The sequence below is a fragment of the Cibotium barometz genome, chromosome 30 (genome assembly GCF_041138505.1).
Source record: "Cibotium barometz isolate CiBa-2024 chromosome 30, ASM4113850v1, whole genome shotgun sequence".
NCBI lineage: Eukaryota > Viridiplantae > Streptophyta > Polypodiopsida > Cyatheales > Cibotiaceae > Cibotium > Cibotium barometz.
In genome coordinates, this window is record NC_141075.1 from 10,781,521 (window position 1) to 10,804,079 (window position 22,559).

The 22,559-nt window shown below is 43.6% G+C and overlaps 1 protein-coding gene and 1 pseudogene across 3 annotated transcripts; one reads left to right on the forward strand and one right to left on the reverse strand.

Moving 5' to 3' along the window:
* The first annotated feature begins 2,155 nt into the window (after positions 1-2,155).
* Positions 2,156-6,605, forward strand: LOC147621147 (uncharacterized). 2 transcript variants are annotated; one of them, XM_086824493.1, is made up of 14 exons: positions 2,156-2,548; positions 2,972-3,040; positions 3,203-3,271; positions 3,518-3,583; positions 4,098-4,169; positions 4,557-4,628; positions 4,726-4,791; positions 5,040-5,111; positions 5,209-5,274; positions 5,433-5,501; positions 5,614-5,682; positions 5,866-6,080; positions 6,188-6,316; positions 6,388-6,605. In XM_086824493.1, the coding sequence occupies exons 1-14, from the start codon at positions 2,456-2,458 to the stop codon at positions 6,575-6,577; spliced, it is 1,317 nt and encodes a 438-aa protein (XP_086680619.1). In that variant the 5' UTR covers positions 2,156-2,455; the 3' UTR covers positions 6,578-6,605. The 2 variants fall into 2 exon arrangements, with proteins under 2 accessions (XP_086680619.1, XP_086680620.1); XM_086824494.1 differs by lacking the exon at positions 5,614-5,682.
* A 10,733-nt stretch (positions 6,606-17,338) lies between these two features.
* LOC147621148 (uncharacterized) lies at positions 17,339-21,398 on the reverse strand (annotated as a pseudogene). Its single transcript, XR_015269759.1, has 5 exons — positions 21,041-21,398; positions 19,144-20,374; positions 18,410-19,061; positions 17,932-18,322; positions 17,339-17,829 (listed from the first exon to the last, which is right to left on the reverse strand). The product of XR_015269759.1 is annotated as an uncharacterized LOC147621148 (transcript).
* Between the last annotated feature and the right edge of the window lie 1,161 nt (positions 21,399-22,559).

A 22,559-nucleotide genomic window follows, 5' to 3' on the forward strand; every position in this document is an offset into this window, starting at 1 on the left:
GCAGGCTTGGCTCCGCGACGACGCTGTGCTTTTGCATGGGTGATCTTCTAAGCTAGAATCAAAGGCTCTTCATCAAGCTAGCCATCAAGCTGTAAAGGTTTTTCCTGCTTGTTGGTATTGCAACAAGCACCCAGCAACGCCTTCTAAGGTGTATGGTTCTTCATCAAGCCTGCAACACAATTTTATAGAAGCATGGCACCAAGTGCAAGCCGAGTGCATAGGAGGAAGAAGGCTGCCATAGGAAGCAAAACAGGTGGCAACGAAGGTCAAGCAATGGAGTTTCTAGAGTCTACACAACTTGACAAACGAAGAAGTCCTCGACTAAAGGAAAAGCAAGCATCACCGCAATCGCCCTCCCCACAAAACTTGGATGCTGCATCAGGGGAAATCTTGCCCCCACATAGCCTCAATAAGAGGCCCAAAAAAAAGTTGGAAACCATGCTCATGAAGCCTACAACCTCAATGCAGGAAAACGCGGGCCCATCTAATGTTAAAGGGGAAGGGATGGCTGAGGGGACAGATCAGATTTTGCCATATGCCATTGTACGATTGCCAGATGGGAGGGTTGGGCGCCAATGTCGTGCAAGTGACACTTGCCCCCTTGCTAAATCTTTCATAGAAAAGAGAAAGAGTATGATTGGGCACTTAAAGCTTGCTCATGGGTTAGATGTTGATATTCCCAAGCTGCCACTTGGTCGTCCTCCGAAGAGCAACTTAGTAGCTCGTGGTTTCCCACACCCGTATGCTCAGAGGTGGAAGAGACAGGCATACGAAAGATCGCAAGATAAAGAAAGAAAGTTTCAGATCAATCGACAAAAGTATGAGCATTCTCAATACATGCAGGCTGAGCGCGCATGGGATAACCTTTGTAGTCAGTTCAAGAACAAATCAAAAGAGGACTTCATAGCAAGCTGGGTGAAAGATAAGATGGACAAGTACATGTCAACAGCAGAGGCTCGAGTTGCCAAAATCCAGGCTCGGATAGATGAGAATATCTCCAAAGAGGTAAGCTTTGCTGCATCTAGAAGCTAAAAGGTTTAATTTTGAAGTGTTTTCATCTCATGAAGATGTGTTTTCAACTAAAGGATACCCATCATGTGTGCCCTTCTCGCTCTACTCTCAAGGATGCATTTATTAAATGCTTGCGTTAGGCCTTATGGTTAGTTATGGATGGGCCTGGGGGTGGAGAGCTATCACCAAGGAGTTGGTTTCCCCTTTTTGAGTCTCCTAGATGTACTTAAGAGAAGTTAATGCCCTGATTTTTTTAGGTTCTTTTGTTGTCAACAAAATGTAAGAATGTATGATAGTGGAGTAGCTGGGACGATCTTACAAGGCAAACACACACATAAGACTCTTTGTTTATGAAAGGCATAAGTATCGAACAGTTGGAGCAGAAAGGAAAGGTGCAATGTGCTCAAATATCGTGCGAGTTCTCGCTTGAATGTGGATCAGTGGTGTGCCGTTGCTCACACAATTTCTGCTTCAAGTTTTTGAGCCGTCTTTTACCTTGCCAATCTGCCCAAGAATGGGTTTTAGAGATTTAGCCTACCCAACAGTTGTGCAATGCACGATCTATAAGCTCTACTCCTTAAGTCAGAATGTAACGTAGCTTTGTATTCAGGATTGTATCTAGTGGAAAGTGTAGCAACCTTAAAAGAGTGCCACCTGAAGCTCGTTAACTTGTTTTCCATCTTATGAATCATGCTTCTTGAACATGTGTTTTTATCTTATGAAGAATTTACGCTTTCTTATACTGAGAATGATTTGTGTAACTACAATTTATCATTTCTTCAATTCACAAGTCATGACTTTCTTGCAAATATTAGAGCTCATTTGATGTGTTAATTTGACATGTTGTGCAATGTTCTCTTGTGGGCTTATCCATTTCAAAAGGCTGAACTGAGTTGTTGGGCTGCTTTCGTTAATTTGCCTTCTTCTTTCTTCAGCTGGCAGTAGGGCAAGGGGTAGAATGAAAGCCAAATAAAGTGTATCCATAAATTGGGCAAGCTGGACAAAATCCACTGTGAAACAAAGTATGTTTGAGTTGCATGTATGCGTGTGAGCGAGTGTGTGTGTGTGTGTGGGGGGGGGGAGGGGGGGGCGGGGTGGGGGGGGTTGAGTCAAACTTATATGTCAAGAACAACCCAAGTTGCTCCTACACTCTGAGCTTCCATGCCAGTTGCCCCCTTGGTAGCAGATGAAGTCATGATGTGCAATGTGTTTACTCTTGAATTAATTGTTCTTGAATTAGATTACAATTTATATGTATTCTTGGTCATATACACGGTCGAAGTCTATGGCTATTTCCCAAGTTCACATACAACACGCATGGTTTCCTTGCTGCAGGCCAAGTTTATTCACCACATGTCAACTTCACTTCTTACATTTTTGAGATCACTTGGCATGGCTGTATTTGCAGGATTTCGTAACCCATGAGGTTGTTGGGCTTACAACTATGGATGGCTATTATTTATTGCAGGATTTTGGAACCCATGAGGGTGTTGGGCCGTGTGCGGATACAACAAAGAAGCACAACACTAAGAAGAACGTAAGCTTTGTCATATTTTTCATTCATCCCCTCGTTCTGATTCATATCTCTATTTCACTAACATGGCTGCCTTGAAAGTGCCTAGCCATTCTCTCACGGTCTTCCCCTACAATATGTTCAAGTCCTTTCCATTGCCTAATTTCCATGGTCTACTCGCAGCATGCCAAGTTTATTAACCTGATGCAGGTTTACTTGTTGCATGCAGAGTTCACTCACAGCTTGCTAAGTTTATTAACTAGATGCATGTTTTCTTGTTCAATGCAAAGTTCACTCACAGCTTGCCAAGTTCTCTCCCTGCAGCACTAACATGACTCCATAGTTGCATGCAAGGGTTGGTAAGCAAATTGCAATGAATGCACATGCAATGTGTCTACTAGTCATTGCCCAAGTTGACATACACCTCACACCTTTTGTTTGTTGCAGGATTCTGGAACCCATGAGAGTGTTGGACCATGCGCGAATACAAGAAAGAAGGACAACACTCAAAAGAACGTAAGCTTTCCAATATCCTTCACTCATCCCCTCGTTTTGAGTCATGTTTGTGATGTTGAAAGTGCCTAGCGATGCTCATGTGGGCTTCTTGGCATAAGTAAGTATGCGAATTCACGAGTGCAAAGATTGTTTGTAACTATGCATGGATATTATTTGTTGCAGGATTCTGAAACCCATGAGAGTGTTGGGCCATGTGTGGATACAAAAAAGGAGGACAACACTAAAAACAATGTAAGCTTTCAAAGTTTGCTAAGTTCTCTCTCTACATCACTAACATGGCTCCATAGTTGCATGCAAGGGTTGGTGAATAGTTTGCATGCAATCAATGCACGTGTAATGTGTCTACTAGCTCACACCTTGCTAATTTCATTCACATCATGCCAAGTTTATTCACATCATGCCAAGTTTCTTTGCTGCTGCCAAGTTCACATACAACTCACATGCCCTATAGTTTGAGATCATTTGGGCATGCTGCAGGATTCTGGAACACATGAGGGTGTTGGGTCACGTGTGGATACAGAAAAGAACACCACCACTAAGAATGTAAGCCTTCTAATCTTGCTAAGTTCTCTATCTACTTCATTAACATGGCTCCATGGTTGCATGCAACGGTTGGTGAACAGTTTGCATGCAATCAATGCACGTGCAATGTTTCTACTAGCTCACAACATTATCGTCTTCCTTAGTGTCCTCACACTTATCCCTTCCTTGCTAGTTCATTCACATCATGCCAAGTTCATTCACATCATGCCAAGTTTCTTTGGTACTGCCAAGTTCACATACAAATCACTACATGCCCTTTAGTTTGAGAACAACACTAAGAAGAACGTAAGTCTTCTAATCTAACATGGCTTCATAGTTGCATGTAAGGGTCGGTGAACAGTTGGCAATGTGTCTACTAGCCATTGTCCACGACTCACACCTTGCCAAGTTCATTCACATCATGCCAAGTTCATTCACATCATGCCAAGTTTCTTTGCTGATGTCAAGTTCACATACATAACACTACATGCCCTACAGCTTGAGATCATTTGGACATGCTTCTTGTTTGTTGCAGGATTCTAATTCTGGAACCCATGAGGTTAAGCCATGCGCGAATACAAGAAAGAAGAACAACACTCAAAATAACGTAAGCTTTTCAATCTCCTTCACTTATGCCCTCGTTCCGAGTCATGTTTGTGGTGCAAAGATTGCATACAACTATGCATGGCTATTGCATGGAGGGTGTTGGGCTATGCATGGATACAAAAAAGAACAACACTAAGATTAACGTAAGCTTACATTCTTCTTAGTTTGCTGCCAAGTTTGCTTACATTCAATCTTAGTGTTGTGTAGTTGTTGCATGCAAAGTTTAGTCACAGCTTACCAAGTTTATTAACTTGATGCATGTTTTCTTGCTGCATGCAAAGTTCACTCATAGCTTGTCAAGTTTCTTTGCTGTTGCCAAGTTCACAAGTTCACTCACTACATGCGTGGCCTTTGAGATCATTTGGCCCATGCTTCTTGTTTGCCGCAGGATTTTGATTCCGAAACCCATGAGGTTGGGCCATGCACGAATACAAGAAAGAAGAGTAACACTCAAAATAAGGTAAGATTTCTAATCTCCTTCACTTATCCCCTCGTTTCGAGTCATGTTTGTGGTGCAAAGATTGCATACAACTATGCATGGCTATTACTTGCTGCAGGATTCTGGAACCGGTGAGGGTGTTGGGCCATGTGTGGATATAAAAAAGAAGAATACTAAGAAGAACGTAAGCTTACATTCTTCTTAGTTTGCTGCCAAGTTTGCTTACATTCAATCTTAGTGTTGTCTAGTTGTTGCATGCAAAGTTCAGTCATCACAGCTTACCAAGTTTATTAACTTGATGCATGTTTTCTTGCTGCATGCAAAGTTCACTCATAGCTTGTCAAGTTTCTTTGCTGTTGCCAAGTTCACAAGTTCACTCACTACATGCCCACACTTTGAGATCATTTGGCCCATGCTTCTTGTTTGCTGCAGGATTTTGATTCCGGAACCCATGAGGTTGGGCCATGCACGAATACAAGAAAGAAGAGTAACACTCAAAATAAGGTAAGATTTCTAATCTCCTTCACTTATCCCCTCATTTCGAGTCATGTTTGTGGTGCAAAGATTGCATACAACTATGCATGGCTATTACTTGCTGCAGGATTCTGGAACCGGTGAGGGTGTTGGGCCATGTGTGGATATAAAAAAGAAGAACACTAAGAAGAACGTAAGCTTTCTAATATTTTTCATTCATCTCCTTGCTCTGAGTCACATCATCTTGGTTTCCCACTAGTTTGTTCAAGTCCTTGCCGCTGCCTAACATGGCTCCATACACCTCACACTTTGAGATCATTTGGGCCATGGCCATCTTCTTGTTTGTTGCAGGATTCCGGAACCCATGAGAGTGTTAGGCCATGCGTGAATACAAGAAAGAAGGACAACACTCAAAAGAACGTAAGAGATTCTAATATCCTTTATGCCGAGTTGTTAAAGCTTTTCATGTTCTTCTACATTGTTGGTTCACTCTTCTCTTTACTTGCATGGGCCCTGTTCTTGTTTGTTGCAGGATTCCGGAGCCCATGAGGGTGTTGGGCCATGCGTGAATACAAGAAAGAAGGACAACACTCAAAAGAACGTAAGAGATTCCAATATCCTTTATGCCGAGTTGTTAAAGCTTTTCATGTTGCTGCCTACATTGTTAGTTCACTCTTCTCTTTACTTGCATGGGCCAGGTAAGTGCAGCTAATTCAACCCTGGAGTTTGTTATGTCCTAAAGGGACTCAATGGGTGAATGCATTGTTTTCTTGCCATTGTGTAGGTGTTTGAGGTTTCAAGGAAAAAGTTGCCTATTAGGACTTCTCGTGCAAAGCAAAGTAGCAATGAAGAAACACCGATTATTGTATCATCGCCGACTTTTTCTGAAGCATACAACAATATGGAATTTATATTCGAGATCTCCAACATGCAGGTTATTGTTACAGAGAAAGGGGAGGGGAGGTTGGTAGCAACAAGGGGCAATGTTGCGAGATCTAGGTAAGAGGCTCTACACGATTGACAGTTTATCAAAACCATGTATTGTCATGATAGTCTCAGCTTGTGTGGTTTGCTGCATTTTTTTTTGTTTGGCTTTTGCCTTGCAGGTTAGCTTCCGGGGCTGACATTGACTTTGTTTCCATGAGATCCAAAACCTTTGTGCGCGTAGATGATAGCTTTTTGAGGGAAATGTTTGTTAATGAGGCATCCACTAGGACCATGACCTTGTTTGGGATGTAAGTGTATCACTTTAAACATTTTAGTGCACTTACATGGATGCACTTTCATTCCCTCCTTGCATGCACAGGTTGATGGAGAACAAGTTGCCATTGGACATTCTTGAGAAGGTGTTTTGGGCTGATTCTTTGTGGTATTCTATGTCACGTAAGTGCGTGGAGAATTTCCTCACCCGCTTCTTCGAGAAAATGGATATGTCAGCCATTCAATTATGTTTCTTTCCCGTTGTATGCAGGTGTGTGTGGTCACTTCATTGGTAAAGAATTTTGGCTATGCTTTTTTACATACCACTTGGCACTCAAATTTGTGCGCTTTTAATGGCTGGCTATTGTGTGCAATAGGAATCATTGGTCTCTCTTTACCCTGTATGTTAACAAGAACGAGGAGGTGCCCCTTTTAAAAGGGAACAAAAGCTATTTGTTATACATGGATTCATTGGGACTAATAAATCCAGAGGAGTGCTTGGATAGTTTGTTCATGTAAATTGAAATTCTCTTCCATGTTGGTTTTGTTCATGTATACTCATACAATGCATGACACATGACATGGTTCTGGTTTGGATTGATTACAGTGCTCTAAAATGCTTGGCACCGCATGTGGCTGATTCAACCCTTCAAGGTGCTTTGTTCAACCCCGAGACAGAGCTGAAACTAAAAATCGTTAAGGTGAAGGTGACGTTGATTTGTTGGTAGCAGCAAGTTGAATTTGTTATGAATGTTCTACATGCTGAATGTTGGTGTTACATGTGCATCATTTGGGGCAGGTACCGCAATAGGACAATAGCACAGATTGTGGCTTCTATGTGATGGCGTTTATGAGATACCTCATTGCCGGTATATTGCAAAACAATGTAGACAAGAATTGGGTAAGTGCTTGCTTCGTGTTACGTCTTTGCTGCTTCAAGAAGAACATGCAAGCTCATTTACGCTTACAGCTTTGCTTTTTTTCAGCTCACAGATCAGTGGTTTCAACATGAAGATGTATGCACGCTTAGGATGGAGCTTCACACATGGTGCATGAGTGTTTTGGAAGAACTGTGACACGTCTACTATCTTGAGCAGCAGTGACATCCGAGCAAGAAGCATGTAGATGCAGGACCAGCCATGTGATTTTGGAGCACTGTAGGAGCGACAACCTCGCACCAGCGATGTGATTTTGGAGCAGTGTAACATGGCTTATCGGTGGGTGGCAAACTTATGACGCGGAGTCCTGCACGAGCGACAAGCATGTAGATGCTTTTTGGAGCAGCAACCTCTATTTTTGGCACCAGCTATGCGATTTGAAGCGGTGTTTTTGGCTTGTCGTGGGCAACACACTTCTTATGAACATCTTTATAAACATATTTGGCATCTAAGGATGTTTTGTATCAGCCAATTCACATGAAATACATGATATTTTTTAGCTTCTCAATATAATTTGTTTTGGTTCCGATGTAAATTGTCTATCAACAAATATGCTTCCGTTGGTTCCTTTTTCAACTTTGCTATTTGGTGTTTAGTTTAGTTCCGCAACATGATGGTTCTTGTTGATGCTCTTGTACTGGAAGCTCTTCATGTTGAATTTGAATCAGATTCTCCGCTGCTCTAGATAAGCCCCATATCTTGGCCCAAGTAGCGAGAAGATCGAGTATAATGACACTCCAACATGCATTGTAAGGAGCCAAAGTGCTTCCACGTTTTGGATATGGTCTCTGTTTGTAGATTGTGTGGGACGTGTAAACTCTCAAGCTAGTCCTGGTGCACATAGAGAGAGAGAGAGAGAGAGAGAGAGAGAGATATAGAGAGAGATCTTGCTCTACCGATGCAGCCATAAAAGTATATGATGAGAGAGAGAGAGAGAGAGAGAGAGAGAGAGAGAGATCTTGCTCTACCGATGCAGCCATAAAAGTATATGATCACTTTTTTACCTTCTAATATCAAGCTATTAGTAAAATGATCTTAATCTTTTTATAGTATTGAAAGTGTTCATAATTTGGGTGACAAAAAGATTAACATGGGACCAAATAACTTCTGCTCTTGGGACCAAATAACTTCTCTAGTTAGGTCAAAAGTTGGAATCCCATCAGCAAGTTTAGCAAAAGGGAACGTCGTGTGCATGCACATGGACATGCTAATCCCTATGCTTATCCTTGATTTGCAGCAGCAGATAAAAGACTTGATTCTAGAGCTTCATTAGCTGTCATAGGCATGGAAGGTATTGTGGTGGACCAGGTCTCTGTCGGCCAGCAGATGGAACATTGACATGATGGGATACCACCGGAGATTATTGCTAGTATCACGTCGTTGCATATCCGGAAGACTAGATGCTCAGAGGCCTTTAAGGGTATTTGTTTATGACACTCAATGTATTTGCAGTATATGGAGTGACATCGTTTATACTCTTTTGGCCACCTGGGCCCGTATACAGGGACATGGTGTCACGTGCACCCCGCACTTGGGTGGCATGGTGACATGACAGTTCCAGAAATTGCATGTTTTGGTTAGTGATGTGAACTGTGCATTTTGTGATCTCCAGTCCAGGGACAAGTCGCCACTTGCCATCAGGGTAGGCCAGGCTAAGTACATGCAGTAACCGCGCACAGTTGTTAGCCCACTTGGAGTTGATGCATGTAGAATGTTTAGGATGCTTATTATGTAGAATGTTTAGGATGCTTATTAGGCAAGTGCCATGCACCAGACACAGGTAAATGGGCCACAGGCAATCACAGCTGGGCAGCCCATCTGGGACAGATTTGGAGGTGTTTGGACAGGTCTGGAGCAGTCGGGCAGGTCGTACAGCAGGGAAACCAGGCGGACCAGCAGAAGGGGCAGAAAATTTACCTATTTAAAGGCCACACCTCTTCTCAACCAAGGCATCTGATTCTTAGCTTGGAGACAGGTCCAGAGAGCAATAGCAGCAACATCTAGTCTAGGTATACATGCTTATTTTCAGCTCGGCAGGGAGGAAGTTATCTCAGGTCAAGGATATTTCAGCTTCATAATAAAGCTCCATACAATGAAAGGTGGGGGCCCTTCAGCGGGTATTGGGACCCAATGTTGTCTGGTTTTTACACACCACAGTATGCACAATCCAGCTATGTATGTATAATGCTTCCACATGTGACATTGTATCAGAGCAGAGGAAGCTATGTTGCATGAGAAATGAGTATCAAGGCTTCTGCGTGTGAAATTGTAGAGCAAGGCCATGTTGCACAAGACATTAGTATCAAAATATCAAAGCATCAGGTTCGCCCTAAGGCACATCAAAGCTAGGATTCGTCCTAAGACATGCTAGAGCCATGGGCCGCCTGGAATACAGTTCATCCCAAGGCAGTTCGGAGCTAAGGTCAGCTCAAAGCAAGGGATCTTCTTCGGACAGTCAAGAGCAAAGGATATCAGTCAAGCTCAGTAACATTGGGTGCATCAACATTGGTATCAACAGATGTGTGTAGTCCAGTCAGTATCAAGAAGACGAAATTTTGTTGGAGAAGCATCATTGATGCCTTGATGGAGCTCCAGAGGTTGCAGATGAAAGGGATGGTACTTTGGACGCATTTTAACTAGTCTGCAGCAGTTGAGCAGCTTGAAGGTTGGTAACAGGTCATACAGCAGGCTGGCCAGGCTGATAAGCAGAAGGGTGCAGAAAATTGCCCTATTTAAAGGCCCTGCCTCTTCCCAGCCAAGGCATTAGATTTCCAGCCACCCAACATTAGCAAGAGCATCGGCATGGCATCAATCCAAGACATTAGCACTCTTCTTCAAGTTAGATGGACGCAGGCAAGTGTTTTGCCTGAGACCCCGAAAAAATAGGCTATTCTAGAGCCCTGCCTTGTACACAAACTCTGCACAGTCTTGTAACCCACTTGGAGTCGACATACGTATAGATGCTTAGGATGCTTACTAGGCCAAGTGTCAAGCATTGGACATTGCAAGTAGATAGCACACATGCAAGACACCTAAGCCTGGCAGTTGGGCAGCCTTGTGGACAGATCTGGACGCATTTTGACTAGTCTGGAGCAGTTGAGCAACTGGTCAGGCAGCTGTAGATTGGTAACAGGTCGTACAGCAGGCAGGCCAAGCTGATAAGTAGGGTGCAGAAAATTGCCCTACTTAAAGGCCCTGCCTCTTCCCAGCCAAGGCATTAGATTTCCAGCCACCAAGCATCAGCAGGAGCATCAGCATGGCATCAATCCAAGACATTAGCACTCTTCTTCAAGGTAGATGGACGCAGGCAAGTGTTTTGCCTGAGACCCCAAAAAAATAGGGTATTCTAGAGCCCTGCCTTGTACACAGCTGTTCTGGCAAGACCTATTCCGAGCAGCAAGATCCAGCCTATTGTACATGCTAACTCCACACAGTCTTGTAACCCACTTGGAGTTGACATACGTATAGATGTTTAGGACGCTTTCTAGGTCAAGTGTAAAGCATTGGACATTGCAAGTAGATAGCACACAGGATTGTAACCCACTTGGAGTTGACATATGTATAGATGTTTAGGATGCTTACTAGGCCAAGTGTAAAGCATTGGACTATGCAAGTAGATAGCACACAGGCAAGACACCTAAGCTTGGCAGTTGGGCAGCCTTGTAGGGACAGATTTGGACGCATTTTGACTAGCCTATTGTACATGTGCAAACTCCAAACAGTCTTGGTGTCAAGCATTGGACATTGCAAGTAGATAGCACACAGGCAAGACACCTAAGCCTGGCAGTTGGGAAGCCGTGTAGGGACAGATCTGGATGCATTTTGACTAGTCTGGAGGGTTGAGCAGCTGGTCGGGCAGCTGTAGGTTGGGTAACGTGTCATACAGCCGGCTGGCCATCCCCTACAATAGCATAACAACTGAACAGTTGGAACTACTACCTCTTGACATGTCAGTCATGAAATGAGTTGATGTGACAGATCAATACAGTGACCATGCGACATAATATGCAGGGAAAGCCACAACACTCATACGCCAAGCATAAAAGTTTCATAGCTGATTATCAAAACTCCCTCTTCCATCCACCCTCTCCCAACGAGAACCAGGCCTCCCGCTCTTGATCCCACCTGTTGCAAATAAACTGACTTCTGCTGCAGGGTCTCGTGGTACCAAAACCACCAGCTTTTGAAATAACTAATGTCTGTCTGTCAACCCAAGTAAAACTAAGTTCTAACCCACATTGTGTACCCATGCAAAAAGTATATACAGTTTTAAGAGCACACAAAAAAAGAGAGAAGCTCGGACAAGATTGCATGAATCTAGTCTTGCATTACATGCCCAAGGGCTGTATAAATCAGCTATGGTCAAAAAACATAACACAAATTGAGCGTCGTTTTCTTGACTGATCCATAATGAGCAGACACATATGGTTTTTGGAGCAGCAAGTTATATCAAGCTATACTGAACATGAATTCCCTTCACAGAAACAACATACATACAAATTTACAAAACATTGAGTCTCCAGCTGATCCAAAATAAGCATATACATTTGGTTTTTAGAGCAGCAGGTTATACCAAAATGGACAAAAAATCTCCTCACTCGTTCCAAAATGATATAATGTACAAGTTGAATACATCTGCATTATTAATATACAAGTATTATCCTTTGCTCGGATGCAAGGACCTTCTCGAGTACTGAACCATTAGATAAATGCATAGTGAAGTGCCTCTCCTCATCTTCAAGTGACCCATACATACATGAGATGAGTAGTCCCTTTTCAATGCAAAGGTTGTTGTAGAGGTTAACAGCTCGGTTAATAAGAGGAGCCTCTGAACCAACTGGGGCATGTCTACTTGAAAGGGGAAGGAGCGCGTGGCATGTATGGCACGAGTGACTTTGTATAGGATCAACTAGGAGAGTTTTACTACAGCAATGGTGACAAAATATGCGAGGTCTCTTGTCAAACCGCACCCGACTCCTGCCACGTTGATGCTTACGTCTCAAGACCCCTGTCATACAAGCACGTTTTGTTGGAGGCGAGCAGGCTATCTCTTGATCACATACGGTTGTAGCTACTTCATGCGGTCTCCCGTGACCAAGCCGAGTAAGCGTAACATGAGCTTGGATTTGTTTGATGGACCCCCTCATTGGCAAATCAATCTCCTTTGGGATAATCAAAGCTGAAATATTATTCTGTGAGATGCTCAATTGCTGGAGTATTGCTTCTTTCAACTTGGTGTCACATGCTGATAGATTCTCTTCCAAAACATGTAGAACCCTTTTCATGTCTTGAATTGTTACCATATTATAGTAGTGATGTGTGTGAACACACTTAGGACCGCCGGGGCACTTTTTCCCTCACTAGGAGGTTTTTTCCCCCGTGCATTGTATATACGCCCATTATCTTCTAGGGCTTGTTATCTTTCATTTTTGGCACTCATAATACACTACTGTGTTGTGCTCAAGCTTCCTCATCTTCTTGAAGTCGTGTGTGCATTCCTGCAACCCTAATTCCAACAATTGGTATCAGAGCAGGCTTCCTCCTCCCGGGCAGCATCACCGGCACCTGCCGCTTCATCTCCTCCGATTGCAACGAGGTTTCACGAGCGTCTGCAGGTTAGTATATGCTGTGGGCGAGCCCGTAGGGCTCGGTCGTTTCAGAATTTTGATCTGAAGTCATTTCGCCCTCCGTTTTTGCATTCCAAGTACTGCGCAGGCAAAATCGTCCTGCTGTGCAGATTTTCTGTCAAGATTAAAATCTGCAGGACAGGTGCCCATTCGTCTGTTTTGGGCTGTGCTATATAGCACAGGTCGATTTTATACAGGTTTACCTCTTGCAGACAGCATTTACATCTAGTAGTACAGTCATTGGCCATGGCTGACAACAATGATGTATTCCGCATGTTGGCTGCTGAGGATAAGTTGGATGGCACCAACTATCCATTGTGGGCATATATGATGCGACATGTATTGGTAGCAAAGGGGTTATGGAATATTGTGCAGGGTATTGATGCACGTCCTATTGTGGCTGGGAATGCTGCAAACACATCAGAAACAGGTACTGTTGATGATGGTGCAGGCACAAGTGCTGTAGCAGCTGTTCGAGAACCACCACTTTCAGCAGAGCAGATTCGTTGGGATGGTAGAGATGCGCAGGCTCATGCCTTGATTGCGCTGTCTGTCAAACGTACCATTATCCCACATATTCGCTCCTGCAGGACTTCTAAGGATGCTTGGGATGTACTTGCCACATTGTATCAGGCAAGAAATGAGGCTCGTGTTGCTTACCTCCGAAAACAGTTGGAGAATGAGCATATGAACGAAGGTGATTCTATGGATAGCTTTTTGACAAAGATCAAGGATTTCAAAGAGCAGCTCATTTCTGCAGATGAAATCCTGTCAGACAGTTCACTTGTGCAGACTGTTTTGAATGGTCTACCAGATTCTTATCAGGGTTTTGCTTCCACTCTTCGCTTGATGATGAAAGGCAATCCCAATGCCTTATCATTTGAGGAGTTAGTTTCTGTTTTGCTGCAAGAAGACCAGTCAAGGCAAAACAGGAATAATATGCGTGTCGCAGATCAAGCTTTCGGTGCTAGTCAGAGAAGCGGGAAAGGTAAAGCTGGCTTTTCTTCTAGTAAGCAGAAATCTGCAAATGCTGCGCAACCAAAGAAGGAAGACAAAGATGAGAAGAAGGGTGACAAACAGAAGACATTTTGCAAGTACTGTAAGGGAAATGATCATGTCATCAAAGCGTGTCCTAAGCTGGCTGCGAAAGAGGCTAAGAAGAAAGAGGCTGGTATGGCTGTTGCAGATGCCTCTCCTTCTAACAATGAATCTGCTAATGTTGTGCTAGATACAGAATGGGCATTCAATGCGCAGTGCAGTTATGACCCATCTTTGCATGACACATGTATGTCTGCAGTAGATTCAGATGTATGGTACTTTGACAGTGGTGCCACTAAGCATATCACCTCGCAGCGCAGTTTATTCACTTTCCTTGAGTCTGCTCCCACAGGGAATACTGTCACTTGTGCCAATAACTCCTCTTATCCCGTTAAAGGAGTTGGACAGATTGTGCTGAATGTTGCAAATGGCAACACCTTTACACTTTTTGATGCATTGTATGTGCCAGGGATCAAAAAGAATCTGCTGTCAGTCTCCGCATTTGCCAAAACAGGTTTGGTTGTAAAATTTGTGGATGACAGATGTACTGTTCATGATCTCTCTTGTGGTGACATCATTGTAGCATCTGGTTCACTATGTCGAGGGCTGTATAAGCTCAATATGGATGGCAAATGTGTAGAGGATTCAGCATGTGCTATTATGGATACGCAGGCTATTTCAAATGCAAAACTGTGGCATGCACGTTTTGGTCATCTGAATTTTGCAAGTTTGCTGCGCCTGCAGAAATCTGAAATGGTGTCTTCTTTGCCTAAGCTTGAGGCACCTGTCAAGCATGTTTGTGAGGGCTGCATATTGGGTAAAATGCAGCGTGCTTCCTTTCCCAAAGATGGATCAGTGAGAGCTGAACGCAGATTGCAGCTTGTTCACAGTGATGTTTGTGGACCCATGCAAACTCCATCATTTGGAAACTACCTTTACTTCGTGACTTTCATTGATGATTTTACCAGGCATGCATGGGTATATCCTTTGAAGGCAAAGTCCGAAGTGTTTTTGTGCTTCAAACAGTTTTTGGTTATGGCTGAAAATGTGTCAGAAAGTAAGATGGGCACCCTCCGTTCAGATCGAGGGGGGGAGTATATGTCTTCAGAATTTAATGCATTTCTGGCTGAGCGTGGGATAAAACACCAATGTACAGTGCCGTATACACCACAGCAAAATGGTGTGGCTGAGAGAAAAAACAGGTCTCTCATGGAAATGGCAAGATGTATGGTTAAGAGTCAAAGTCTACCACATGGTTTTTGGCTTGAGGCTGTCATGTGTGCCACTTATGTACTAAACAGGTGTCCCACCAAAGCATTACAGGTTGTCACTCCATATGAGGCTTGGCATGGCCGCAAGCCATCTGTTGGCCATTTACGTGTTTTTGGTTGCCTGGCATATGCATTAGTGCCTGTGCAACATCGCAGAAAATTGGATGACAAAGCTGTCAAATGTATTTTTGTTGGATATAGTGCTGAGAGCAAAGGCTATCGTTTGTATCATCCACAGACAAAGCGCATTTTGGTTAGCCGTGATGTTGTATTTGTGGAAGATGCAGTTCAGCCCTTGGTTTCATGTACTAAGGAGACAGATATCAGCTCACGTGATGTCTATGATACATTGTTGCCTCTTTTCAGTGGTGCACAGTCAAGTGCAATACCTCATGAGGCAGTTTTTCAGCCTATGCAGGTTTTAAATGATGGCACAGATCAGCCTATATCTGATGCAGATGTGCATGATGCACTTGAGGATGAGAGACAAGAGATTGAGGGCTCTAGGAATATGCCTAGATGGCTGGTGCAGACTTTGCGTGACAGCAAGTTGGATGCCCCTTTGTCTAGTCGCACTCGTTCTGGCTCTCATGGTGCCTCTTATGCGTCAGATTGTTATGCATTGGCTGTTTCTAGTATGTGCGATGAAAGTGAGCCTGTTTCATTTGATGAGGCACAAAGTTCAGAAAATTGGATGGCTGCTATGCAAGCAGAATACGATGCTATTATGAAGAATGGTACATGGTCTTTATGTGACTTGCCCCCTGGCAAGAAGGCCATTGGCACTAAGTGGGTATACAAATTGAAGCGTAAGCCTGATGGCACAGTGGATCGCCATAAGGCTAGGCTTGTTGCAAAAGGTTATGCTCAAGAGAAGGGCATTGATTTTGATGAGACTTTTGCTCCCACATGTCGTATGACCACTGTTCGTGGCATCTGTGCATTAGCAGCTCATAACGTGTGGATGGTGTACATCTAATCATTGCTCTCTATGTCGATGACATGCTGCTCACAGGACCAAATGAGAGTCATATTGCTGATTTTAAGGCTGATTTGAATGCCTCTTTTGAGATGTCAGATTTGGGGCATTTGCATCATTATTTGGGGATACAATTTAAGCAGTGTGATGGAGGTATTGCTTTGTGTCAGACAAAGTATATTGAAACATTGTTGCGGAGATTTGGCCTTGAAGACTGCAAGCCTATTGCTACTCCAATGGAGACAGGTTTGAAGTTGAGTCTTCATGATGCTGGAGATCACTTTGATGTCACACTCTATCAGACAGCTGTTGGTTGCCTCATTTATGTATGCATTACGAGGCCAGACATTCAGTTTGCAGTCTCACAGGTGAGCAGATTTATGCATAGCCCAGGCATTAAGCATTGGCAGGCAGTGAAGCGTATCTTTCGCTATTTGAGTGGTACTCGGCATCTTGGGTTGTTTTATCCCAAGGGGGGATCATTGCCGCCAGATTTACATGCTTTTTCAGATTCTGACTGGGCTGGTTGTTATGACACACGCGTGTCCACGAGTGGTTTTTGCTTCATGCTTGGAAGCTCATGCATATCATGGTTGAGCAAGAAGCAGCCTACTGTGGCCACTTCTAGTTGTGAAGCTGAGTACAGGGCAGCTTTCACAGCTACGGTTGAGTGTGTGTGGCTCAGACGCCTTATGGCTGATTTGGGTGTTGGGCAGCCATCTGCCACCACCATCTTCACTGACAGTCAGAGCGCATTGGCAGTTGCGCGGAACCCAGTGTTCCATGCTCGTACGAAGCACATTGAGGTGCACTACCATTATGTCAGGGAGAGACTCTCTGCAGGAGAGATCAGTTTGGCTTATGTGCCAACACAGGATAACCTTGCAGACCTTTTCACAAAGGCTCTGCCTCGTGAGAAGTTCGAAGCTTTTCGCAAAGCTTTGGGCTTACTCCCTTTTGTGGATTCGTCCACATAGCTAGACACTTCCCTATACATGAGTGCTAGCTCTTGTTCACCGCATCACTCCAGGGGGGATTTGTTACCATATTATAGTAGTGATGTGTGTGAACACACTTAGGACCGCCGGGGCACTTTTTCCCTCACTAGGAGGTTTTTTCCCCCGTGCATTGTATATACGCCCATTATCTTCTAGGGCTTGTTATCTTTCATTTTTGGCACTCATAATACACTACTGTGTTGTGCTCAAGCTTCCTCATCTTCTTGAAGTCGTGTGTGCATTCCTGCAACCCTAATTCCAACATGAATGCAGCAAGCTATCTGCTCATTGATGTTGACAACCTTGCACTCACCACTCTTTATGTTATCTGGCATGTCCTGCTCACTTAGCCCAACATCAATGTCCTCGTCCATTTGACTTAGAGAATGAAGACTATCAAGGACAGGGAAAATGGCATGTAGATGTGGAAAATGATGTTGAATTATTAGGCGGATTCCATAAAGATGCTTACAATCAGATCCCCAACTTGGACAATCGCAATAGTTGGACTGAACACTGACATGATACCATTGCGAAGATGAAGACATACTCAAGATTTTGAATAGCAAAGTGGACTCATCAATCACTTGAAGGGTGGACGAACTAGCCTCAAATCTTCTCAAGATTTCTTCACCTGCTGCTAATCTGGACGTATGACTCTTGCTTGATCCATGAATACTAAAACGTTGAGAATCAGCTGAAAAGTACGTAAAGCTGGTTAGTATCACGACACCTTTTCTTCATGAGTGTCAAGCAACAAAGGGGGGACAAGCCACAAGAGAAAAAAAGAGGTCATTACCTATTTCTTGTTTGTTCTTAAAGAACTCAAGTAGCGTTCCGCCGATGTAAGTGCCCGTTAGAGAATCCCCTGCAATAGCATGTAACAGAACTAGAATTGATCTATTTATCTTTGCATCAAGAAGAGTGTACTTGATGTATTGCCAGAGCCTCTCGACCAAGTTTGTTGTATCCACATTTCCATGTGAAAATAGACGCCCAAACTTTGGCCACCTTCTCCGCCACATGCATGTGGTGGCACACCATCCATTCGAGATGTATCGTTGAACATTGATATACGCTGAATATCTCTGCAAGAGCTCTTGGTATCTCTCTTCAAATGCCTCTTCACTTGCCATTTGCATTAGATTTGACAAGGAACTATACACATCATCTCGCTTCTCTTTTGGAACCTACACAGCCAAAATAAAATGAATATACATACCACCTGATAATGATATGCACAATAGAATGGATCTAGCTTTTAAAAGGTGACTTACTTGCGGTAGGAGGTTCTCTACCCATGCCTTCTTAACATGAAACCAGCATAGCAAGACATGGCATGCAATTTGGTGTCGTCTCCCTTCTTCATCTTGTGTCCAGCAATAGGGGTCTACATCAACAATCTTCATAATGGCTTCCAACTCTTGCTGGTTTTTGTCGATGATAATAGCCGTCGGACGAACTCCATGCAACCTTGTGAAGATCATCTTGAAGGTCAACTCCAAGGCTACACTTTCTTGGTTAGTGCCGATGTCATTAGTGCATAGCATGAGCCATATTGGAATACCCATGCCATTTTGGTTGGGCAAAACTGCAGCATACAGGGGCAAACCAAAGACATTTGTCTTGAATGTGCTATCTACTGCCCAAGTGTTGTGTCGTGAGAAACGAAGAGCAATTTGTAGCATCCACTCATCTTGAATGATGAGGACAAAGGGTCGTTTACTTTCATCAGAGGCTTGTGGGTTATAAGGTTGAACATAAAGAACCTACAAAGAAATCATGATGAATAAAGAGGCAAGAATAGGGGAAAGAGCTTCAAACATAAAGAACGTTGGCTGTAAGGTTGAACATAAAGAACCTTGTTCTGTTCTTGCAAACGAAGAGCCTCTCCAAACATCGCAACCCAATCATTGTTTGTACATCTTCCTACAAGGATAGAGAGGCAGATTAGAAGTATAAAACAACCAAAAGTTACAAGGAGAATTGTTGGTAAAGCAAAGCAAAGTACCTTGTGTGCGCATTTGATATGACATCATTTGCACCTCTTTTGGTATCATGAAGAAGCGAAAGATTACACGATCTAATGGCAAGGCATTCTGTATGTGAAATCTTTCTTTTGATGTAGACATTTTTGCCACATGACGACATGTCCCTACGTCGAACAAGTCATCCATGCAACAAGCAATCACACGTGGGTGCACGGGCAAGTAATAGAGGTCAACACGTGAGCCTGGTATATGTCCCTCGTGAACATCATGAACTAGCATGGTCACCTTCTCTGTGTCATGAGAGTGCTGCAAGACCACCTTAAAGGGACACCCACACCTCTTGGACCTCCGCAATCTTCTCTTGTTAGCACCTCTCCGAGCAATACTTCCTGCCCTATGGCACATGTACTCTTGCACCCACTTGGATGGTCCATGCTTCTTTGTGGATCGAAGTAATACTAGCTTTGTTTGGTGCTTGATCATGATGTTGGTCAACTCTTGATTGACTTGAGACTTAGTTGTGACAATTGTTGATGCTGGAGCTATGGTCTTTTTGCTCGTAGGGGTCTGTTCCCCGACCTCAGTAAGCAGGCAGCCGCAAGCGATAATCCTATCTTTCACATAGTCAAGAGAAATTCCATGCCTCCTCTTGTCGGTGCACCATTCTGCCTTGATTGCATTGATAGTGGCATTCACACCATGATGAACACCATGCTCAAGAGGACGATGGGCTGCCATGACAATACGCTCCCAATCTTCAATGTATGCTATTTTCAATCCTGTTGATTTCGAACATAGGCAAAGGTGAAGCGGGCTGAAACAAAGCTCTTCTCTTATTCTTTTCCACCTCTTCAAATCCAACAAGTCTCTTGCATCGTGTGCTTTTAATGTTGGAAGCGTCACTGTGAGAGCTCCTCTAAGATCTTTCTCCATTAAGGAGAAGCTCTTCTCATCGAAAGAGAAAAAAAAGCTTGATGTATATGTAAATGGATCCAATGCCCCCCATGAATCAAGCCTAGGTGTACTCCATGAACTTGGAAAAACACCCTCATTATCATCTTGGAAGAGGTCACATACATCTGCGTCGTCACTTGATGTAGTGTCACTACTTGTTGTATTATCTAAATACTCATCCAATATGAACTGATTTGTGTCATTGGATGCATTCCAATCAGCCTCATTTGATGCATTCCAATTAGCCTGCCATGGCACCGCGAAGTCACTTGTGTCACTCGTTGGATTCCAATCAACCTGCTATTGAAGTCCAAGTTAGATAGGCAGAGAGAGGTAGGACATGTTCTTAAAACAAGTTTTTGCATCGTTTGCTAATTTTATTATGGCTATGAAAACAATGTAGGGCACTAGGAAGGGCAAACCTTTCTATAACTAATGCCACTTCAAAGGTAATGTCACCCTCCGCTCTACGAATGTCCACAAAGCCAATGACAAGCTATGGGGGGTCTGCTAGTCCTAGAAGTAATCAAACATTGGATGATGAATGAAGCGCTACGGCTAGAAGTATCCCCTACAAGGCTTTGCTCAAGACACAGTGTTGCAATCAATGTATGCATTTTTCCCTCCATGAGCGCTTCTTTCTTATCTGTTCTCGCAAAGATGAGGTGGTCTCTGTTTTAGATGGCTTGATTGACCCATGTTTTCAATATTCATTGAGCATCCATTTAGCTTCAATGCAAAAACCTCTTCAAAGAGAGAGAGAGAAAAGCTGATTTCAAGTGGCAAAATTGTGTGTGTGTGTGTGCGTGCATGCGCGCACGCATGCGTGGTTTAAATCCAGTGTGTGTGTGCATGGTTTAAATCCAAAATCAACCTAAGTAAGGGGCTCTTCACATAGAGAGAGAGAGAGAGAGAGAGAGCGCCTGTTGATTGGCAAGTGTGAGTTTTTGTGTGTGTGTGTACCTGGTTTAAATCTGGAATCAATCTGAGTGATTCCTGAGAAGAGCTTTCCATAGCCGTGGTGATTTTACAGAACACATGCAACACATGCTCTACGACGTCATCATACAAATTTGAAATTCTGCCCTTTTGCAAGCCACGCTGGAGAAGCCTGCCCTCCACGTCAAGCCAACGTGGCTATTGAGTTTATTTTAAATTTCGATTTGGGGCGCCAGCTCAGCCGAAACCCGAGTTCACCAGTTGCTACCCGAGTTCACTGCATCCGACGGCCCAGATTGAAGCCGCCAGCGTCCCCCCACTTTCCCACCCTCGATCCCAAATCTTTGGCTTCCCCAGTGTCCCGTGCCCTTTAGTGTTGAGGCATTGCCAGTGCTTATAACTGCTACTACTGGAATTTTGAATCGTTATTCTCTTCCCAATTGCTGACTTTCTTGTGCTGGGCAGCTCTTTCTTAAAAAGAAAAAAGAAAGACTTCTATTCAGTCTGGGGAGTGTACTTTTAGGAAACCAACATACAATGTGCGTTCAAAGGGTGTTAAAAAAAACTTTTTTTTTTGAATTTTGACTTAATAAAATGACCCCTTTTGAATTTATGGTTTTTTTAAAAATGCTATTTAAAACACCCTATGTAAGTAGATTTTTGTCTCACTTCCTAGGTAACTCGCATGATTATATCTCTGTCATTCCCTTCAAACCTGCTGATTTAAGGGTTGGGTTGTGTCAGCCAAACAATAGCACCAAAACAAATGTAGGCATCTCTCCTCATCTTTCCAAAAAGGTGTGGTATTGCAATCCAAATCCTCTGTGTCTCCCTACTCTCCCCTAAGTAATGGTAGACCGTCTCTGAAACTCCTCCACATCTTAGACAAGCTGGGGTAGCACCACCAAATGACCGATCTCCACTAGTTGGTGGCAAGGTCGCCATGTAGAGAAAGCCAAATAAAAGAGGAAATCTTTGTATCCTTGTACGAGTGCCACAACCTCTGGCAAAAAGCTCTCTGAATGTTAAGGGTGATCCCACAAGCTTCCCAATGCAGTCTAAAAGTAGGGACTCTCTGGATTTGTTTTAGAACCAAGTGCCTGGCATTTCGCACAATGTAATCGAAGAAGGGCATGCTTTTCATGGGTTAAAAGCATCCCTCCACTCCCACTCACCAGATTCCTAGTGTGCAGGTATCTAATAGGACATCCATCATATAGCCAAGAGTCTATAATCATCCCTTGGGGGGGGGGATCAATATAGACTCTCACTAGCCGGATCACCAGGCCCTCAATGCCCAAGGCTTCTCTCCAAGACCCATCTATCTTGAATGGAGTAAAAAAACGGTACATTGTCCTCACCTGAAAAATACCCCAAACCATAAGTACTGAGGCCCTTCCACAAAGTTCCATAGGATCTAGTAGAGTTGGGTATGGATACATTCATCTGGATAATCCTCTGACTAGTGCCTCTCAGGTGTTGGGTGCGAACCATTCTCTCATCCTTCGTGAGACTCATGAACCTCTTCCAATCCAACACTATG

Coding starts and splice junctions, on each gene's coding strand:
- LOC147621147 (XM_086824493.1), top strand. CDS start 2,456: ATGGATGGCTATTATTTATTGCAGGATTTTGGAACCCATGAGGGTGTT. Junction 2,549..2,971: donor AGCACAACACTAAGAAGAAC/GTAAGCTTTGTC, acceptor TGTTTGTTGCAG/GATTCTGGAACCCATGAGAG. Junction 4,170..4,556: donor AGAACAACACTCAAAATAAC/GTAAGCTTTTCA, acceptor TGTTTGCCGCAG/GATTTTGATTCCGAAACCCA.